Source organism: Lactuca virosa, chromosome 4, assembly GCF_052849685.1.
Source record: "Lactuca virosa cultivar CGN04683 chromosome 4, Lactuca_virosa_CGN04683_v6, whole genome shotgun sequence".
In the NCBI taxonomy this organism is placed as follows: Eukaryota; Viridiplantae; Streptophyta; class Magnoliopsida; order Asterales; family Asteraceae; genus Lactuca; species Lactuca virosa.
This window is the reverse complement of record NC_136429.1, coordinates 393,880,250-393,887,266: the sequence shown is the minus strand read 5'-3', so window position 1 is coordinate 393,887,266 and position 7,017 is coordinate 393,880,250. Positions and strand designations below refer to the sequence as shown.

Genomic DNA, 7,017 nt, shown 5'->3' with positions numbered 1-7,017 from the left:
CTTTTGGACATTTCAGAGTATCAAGTTTTAATGTTTTCTGATGGTGAAGAGTTGGCAGTGTTGCGGGTAAGTTATATTTACAATATGTTACTTTAAGCATATTATTGAATAAATATTAGTCCGGGATATGAATATATTGTCTAGAGCATGTCAGGAATTTAGTGCATTATTTGATGAAGATATTCCGTTTGATTAGTTATTGTTACTTTTATGCATTGTGTGCCAGTAAGATTTGTATTAGGAAAAATAAAAACTTGTAAATCGTAAAAAGATCATGTCAGGAACACTATGGACGACTTTGGAACACGAAAATCTTGTTTGAAACAGTTGGGCGACTGCTGATTTTCTTTTGACAAGAGAACAGTATGCCTTGTAACGGGTTTGCAATTCAAGGAGTATTGGCTCGTTTGTCGTCCATACAATTCATAATTCAGATGTTTCCATTTGTTTTGGCGTTCGAGACAGTGAAGAATGTTGATTTGTAGTTTGTCTTCAATAACTCACTTAATGAATTATCCCATAAAAATAATCTATTGTCCCACAAAATTACACACACTAAAATGGGCTTAATAGCGAATAAAGTTAAGTATTGGTCTATTTATGTCATATCGACAATTTTACATGTAATTAAACAAAAGTAAGAGTGAATTACATTACGTAGACGGCTTTTTAAGTAGGTGCATGTACAATATGATATTATTTTGAAGGAACTATTTGTTTAGTTATGTCATATCGTATCTTAGTTTTGAGGAAATAATTGGTTTAATTATGTTATATAGACAATCAATTACACGTAGTCAGTTAAATATAAGTGTGATTTGTGATACGTAAATAGCCTCACAGGTAGTTGGATGTTTAATATTGGTCACCAATACTTTTACAATGATTTTAAGTTGATTTAATGTTTGTTGGTCTAGACATCTAGTGTGTAAGTTTGGGCTTGTATTTACAAAATAGCGAAGTAGTGGCCTTGTGAAGCAGCGGCCTTTCAAAGTGCGATGAAACGTAACTCATGCATCTCCTTGGGAATTGACTTCAGATGTGTAGGTTTGACGAGTATATCGAGTGTTTAAATGAAAAAGTATGTCAAAGTAAAAAAGAAGCCAACTATGTTACACATCACATGAACAGTTTTACAAATCTCACACCACCACCTACATTCGATGGTGTTGTTTTTCAAACGCATGAACACAGACAATACACTTGAACACGCATAGATGGTGTAGGAGTTTCAATAGTTTGTAATTACCATGTATGTTTTGATAAACCACATGGACCAATCGTATAACTTTGTCTTAATTTTATTTATAATAGAAAAGTTACAAGTTTCAACTATTATAAGTAAAATATTATCTTATAGTCAAATAAACTAAAAATACATACCATTCAAAAACATAGATGACCGACTTATAAAAAAAACCTCAAATATAATGCTAATAAATAGTAAAACAATAAATTTGATATTCTTATTATTCAACCACACTAAAATAGTTTAAAACCTAAAAACAACTGTAGTATCGGAGAGGATTTAAATTATGTGAAAAAAAAAATGATTCTTTCATGTTGAGTAACAGAAATTTAAGACAAAATTTGATATGTTGAGTAGCAGAAATTTAAGACAAAATTTGATGTAAAAAAAGAATTTTTAGTATCGGCTGAAGATGTTCTTAAAGATATCTATATGTTGTCTTATATAATTGTATAACAATTGTATAAGACAATGATTTGTAGACCTAGGCTCCATTTGTCTTTATTTTTCCCTTCAAAACCAATCAAAATGCATGCAAGTATGCAACATTTTATCAACTATTCAACACCCATTCATGAATTGGTTAATATTAGTTACGATCAAAGGCCATAAATGTTGTGATTGTTACACATGACATACAACATTGGATTGCACTAGATTAGACAGGCTTTTTAGGTTGTTTCTATCATAAGGATGAAAAAGGCTTTCACATCTTCAAGATATTGAAAAGCAAGTTCTTGATCCAGCTTTTGAATAATTTAAAAAAAAAAAAATTATAATTTTTATCTCATTGACATCATTTTAAGTCATGGCTTCCCTTTTGACTTCATAAAATCAACAGAATAAATAAACAAAATATTACCGGTATGTAGAAAATGACGTTTATTTCTCACTTTATAATAAAGTTTCAACTTTGTCCAATTGATATCAGTATTAGTATCAGTCTCAGTCTCAATCCAATGCATGTCAAACAATACAAAACTGGTATATTTTGTCATGTACGTACGTAACAAACGGGGCCTACATCAAGTTCAACAATCCTTGTCCCACCTTTTATGGGTGGGGACAAAACTCAAAAGCCACAATCAGTCCCATTGACATCAGTCTCAGTCAATACATGTCAAACACAGTACAACTTGTTATATTCTGCTCAACACATGTTTTATAGATATACCTTTCTAAACCAAAAATTAAGCTCTATACTCATTGACACGGATCCATTTTGTAGCCGACCACTTGTTCCCCTTGATAACCGGGCACCCACCTACAACAAAAAATAGCATCCTACTTTCATTTCTTCATATTACAGTTGAAAATACATTGCTATACTTGGTATGTTTTTACTAATACTAACCATGTAGACTTGAAGCATCAAGAGATGCATCGGGTTTCATGCTCCAAAAAAGCAAAGCATCTCCCATTTTTGGTTTAACAGATAAACCTTCTTTCCCACATTCAGATAATTCATTCCACCAAGGGACTGCACTTATGTTTCCTTTTGCTGATGGGAATACGGTTTCACCCCCTTCTTCAACATCTGATCTGTCAATGATACCACAAGTAAAAAAAAGATGAGAGAATTGGAATTGGAATTGGAATTCGAGATTCCATTCCATCCAAAATTTAAGGTGTGACTTACAGATACATTAGAAGTGTAGCCATACGTTGACCTCCATTTTTGGTGTTAAATTCATCTTGGAAGTAATCAAAGTGAGGCTCATATCTTTGTCCAACTTCATAGTGGAGAACTTGTAGTCCTTCCCCATGTTCTGTATAAAAAATGGTTAAAAAGGTCATTTTTTATTTTTTGTTTTACTTGATTGAAAATTTTATAGTAGTTCTCAAATAGATAGTCATTTGTTATCAAGCATTGATTTTGAACAGAAGGGTAAAACGGTAATTTACTCATATTCAGACAGTTCATTCAGTCCAGAAAAGTAACAAACTTTGTATCCAAAACTTTTTCTCAATGAGTAAATATAAAGTAACATTGGCTATATTACAACTAAAAGTGAAGGAATAAGTAATAAGTAACTTAAAGATTGATAATGTTGTGTGAAAAGCATACCTACAGGTAAAAAGGTGAAATCTGCAATCTTTTTTTCAATGGTCCGGATCGTTTTATCACGCCCACGTGCTAAAAATGTGCCAGAACTTGTTCGGACCCTAAATGAATGAAGGGTGAAATCTTAAGGTAATTCAAATAACATAAGGATACTATATTAGTAACAAAGATAGTAAAATGCAACTTATGCAAGAAAGTGTGTTGGTAGTTCTTGCATTTAGCACTATAAAAACATGTGAAAAGGGCAATGAAGTAAATAAGCACACCTACTATCTTTGCTTTTGCCAGTTTCACTGTCAACAACAGTTGACTTCTCCATATGAGGTTTAGCAAGGTTGATTAGATACTCACATTCAGCCTGAGTCTGCCATGATAAATGCACAAAATTCAGTTTGGTGAGCTTTTATAAGCTATCTTTACCTTTTATTTAACCAGTTTAGCATTAAAGCATAACTTTTTTGTAACCAAACAACAGGAAGAAAAAAAAGCATCTTTGCTTGTAAAAGTAGAAGTGATAGAGGAGCTTCAATTATAGATAACTCAAACTCAAGTAAGCAACTAGCTCCTTTCCAAACCAAAAAGTTGGTAAACTTTGTTAGCATAGGCAATGAAACCCAAGTCCATAGAACATTTTTTTATATAGTCAATTCTTCTCCATTAGTTTTTTCCCAAAAGAATTTGCATGTTCTTACAACATTACTAACAAGTGAAAAGGTATCTGATTGTATAACTTCAATGACAACTAGCTCAAAACTATTTTATGCTTCATAACAAAATTGAAAGGGGATATACGATTTCAATAGAAAAAACGCTAACCAGAAAATTGTGATAAATAACAGCTCTAGGCTCCCATGAGATTACTTCAACCCAATGATCTGCACTGTCGTCTTTACTCTCACTTCTACTTTCACCAAAAACAATGTCAGCCCAATTTGATACGAAACCAGATCACAACAATAATTTCGAACAAGAACTCAAATTAAACCCGATTTGACCTGTCAACAGTAGTATGGTGAACGATGGAGCTGAGATCATGAGCTTTCGGAGAATTGCTTGAACTGTTTGGAATTGAAAGAATTCCGAGAGCGAGAAGGATTAAAACGAAGAATGAACAGATAATTGCAATTGAGAATATGAGCGTCGAGGATGAAGATCTCCGTGAAGTACCCCGAAGTAAGGATCTCCCTTTTGACGCCATTTTTACTATTTGGAAAATACAGATCGCGAGAAAAACCCTAGAATCCTCCTGATAGAGAAGAAGACTTGCTGTTGATATATGGGGGAAAACCACGTTTTTCCGCTCTCATGTGCTTTGATTCCAGAGTTTATAACACTACACGCACTTGTTTTCCTTTTCTAATTAAGGAATCACTTTTACTTTTCTCATAACATCAGTTTCATGTCTTTCAAAAAGGTTAACCCCTAATCTTACACGATAGAACTACTATCAATTAAACTGAGGGGATTCTTGTTAAAATAAAATAAAATAAAATAAATATATTATTATATATATATATTAAAGTTACGGAAGAAAGGAATAGTAAACTTGTGATACTTTGTCCAAGTTTGGTCCTTTGATTTACATATTCGGTCTCTGTACTTCTTTAATTAATTTATTCATATCAACTTCCTATTTTTTTGGCAGAATTGATCCCTGTATTATTGTTGAAAGTTAGGAATACTAAATTTGGATGTTTTTTTTGCAACTTTGGTCATTATTCTTTACCCATTTTGACACTTTTGGTCCTTGCAATCAATATTTTTACACTTTTTTGGAACCTTTTAATATTTAAAGTTTGTCCACAAAACTTTAACGGTTTGACAACTTTGATCCCTTTTCTAAAAAGTTGCTAATTCCTACCCCTTTAATTCTTTAGCTATTTTCACACTTCTGGTCCTTGCAGTCAAAACTTTTACATTTTTTGTCCGGGGCAAAGCCCTGACTTTTCATCCTTGCACTTTTTATGTCTGTTATATTTATCAATTCGGAAACAACATTGAAAGCTTCTGGCCCCCGCGTAGCAGGGGTAACCTTTCTAGTTTTTATTATTAACCAGAAAAGAGACCTATGGGTAGGATTTTTTCAGGTTTGTCTGTTGGAGTAAATTATTGTTGTTTACATGGGGAATTCATGGTTTATATAAAATAGACAAATAGTATTTTTTAGAATTTTTTTTTTTTTTAAAACGATAAATCTAAAATACTCCTAAACTACATCTTAAATTCACATGTCCAGGACGGGACTTGAACCCTCAACCTCAAGTAGGGAGGGCAACACCAGATACCGTTGGGCTAGAAGCCCTTTGGTTCGTATTTTTTAGATAACAACATATAAACTCACCTTTTTCTATTGATAACAAACTATTTCTTATTGATAATATAGAGGCTCACATAAAATAGTAACTTATTTTTCGTTGTCCTACTTTTACATTTGTTCATGTTGCATCATTGTATACTAATATTTTTCAAAAACCAAATAATATTATATTTTTTCAGAAACTGTTAGCTGTTAAAAAATCAGCCGATAAAGAATACAAAATATATGAAAATGAACAATGTAAATAGTATTGTAACATGACCCGAACATTAAATACAATGATCCTAGAATTTATAAACCATTACAAAACTAGAACCTAGTTTAAATCTAAACCTACCAACAAAAACCATTATAGATCGTTGTCCGGTTAACATCCATGCAAGAAATAGCAACATAATATTATTTATTATTAAATTTACTCTTATTACAACATTGTAGTTTCAAATTTTCACTTACTTATAATATTTTGGTTGATAGATCCAGGTGTAGAACAAATTTATGTCGATGGTATCTAAAATAATATTTCAACTGAGAAACATAAAGTTTTTTGAGTAAAAGTATTGAAAACTTTTGGGATAATCTTTTCTTTACCTCACATGTAGATGATATTTCAATTCCAATACCAGCAAGTAAGCAATCGGCCTATGATCATGGTTTGTATATTTTATAAATGAGTAGAATACTACACAATGTATTTTCACCATTTTATCAGTTTGGTCACTGAATTATAATGATCCAAAAACTATTTTTCCCGAATATAATGATCCAAAAACTATTTTTCCTGAATATGTGCTTTTTAAAAAAAGTTAAAATACAAAAAAACACATATTGTGCCTTCATTATTTTGTCGATTTACCCACTAAGCAATTATTTATTTATTGATTATTACATTTGCTAGAAGTTTTGAAGTCGATTTGTAACTCCAAGTGCAAGTTGAGAGAGAATACTCGGATGTCTTGACCTAACCATCCCTAGCAAAGCCTTAATTCCATATTTAGATCGCAACCGAGTTTACAGATAAAGTTTTATCTCGCAATTATAAGTTTTTTATTAGGTTCTGTAGACACCACTCACAAAGAAAACATGTGAATTAACAAAAAATTCAGCAAAAATATCTAAAACATTGAACCAGTCACATATTGTTTTATTGAACTTATTCATTTTTTACCTAAAATACGTATAAGTCATCAGTTTTTAGGTGATGATTGCAAATATTGCATACATGATTCTAGAATTTATCTGCAAATTAATTAAAACTAAATAAAATTATTCAATAAGAATCACAGAACATAAAGTCTGATAAAATAAAATGAAGAACACTTGTTCTCTTTTTGTTCTCAAGTCCTGATTTTGAGCTCTAAGTTCTTCATGAAGACTTTCCATGGC

At 31.6% G+C, this 7,017-nt stretch overlaps 1 protein-coding gene across 1 annotated transcript; it reads right to left on the bottom strand.

Moving 5' to 3' along the window:
• Nucleotides 1-2,213: 2,213 nt before the first annotated feature.
• LOC145108828 (putative prolyl 4-hydroxylase 10) lies at nucleotides 2,214-4,669 on the bottom strand. The gene is made up of 7 exons (XM_079045919.1): nucleotides 4,310-4,669; nucleotides 4,131-4,215; nucleotides 3,581-3,678; nucleotides 3,318-3,415; nucleotides 2,889-3,018; nucleotides 2,604-2,791; nucleotides 2,214-2,513 (listed from the first exon to the last, which is right to left on the bottom strand). Exons 1-7 carry the CDS (start codon nucleotides 4,510-4,512, stop codon nucleotides 2,440-2,442), a joined length of 876 nt encoding a protein of 291 aa, XP_078902045.1. The 5' UTR covers nucleotides 4,513-4,669; the 3' UTR covers nucleotides 2,214-2,439.
• Nucleotides 4,670-7,017: the final 2,348 nt, after the last annotated feature.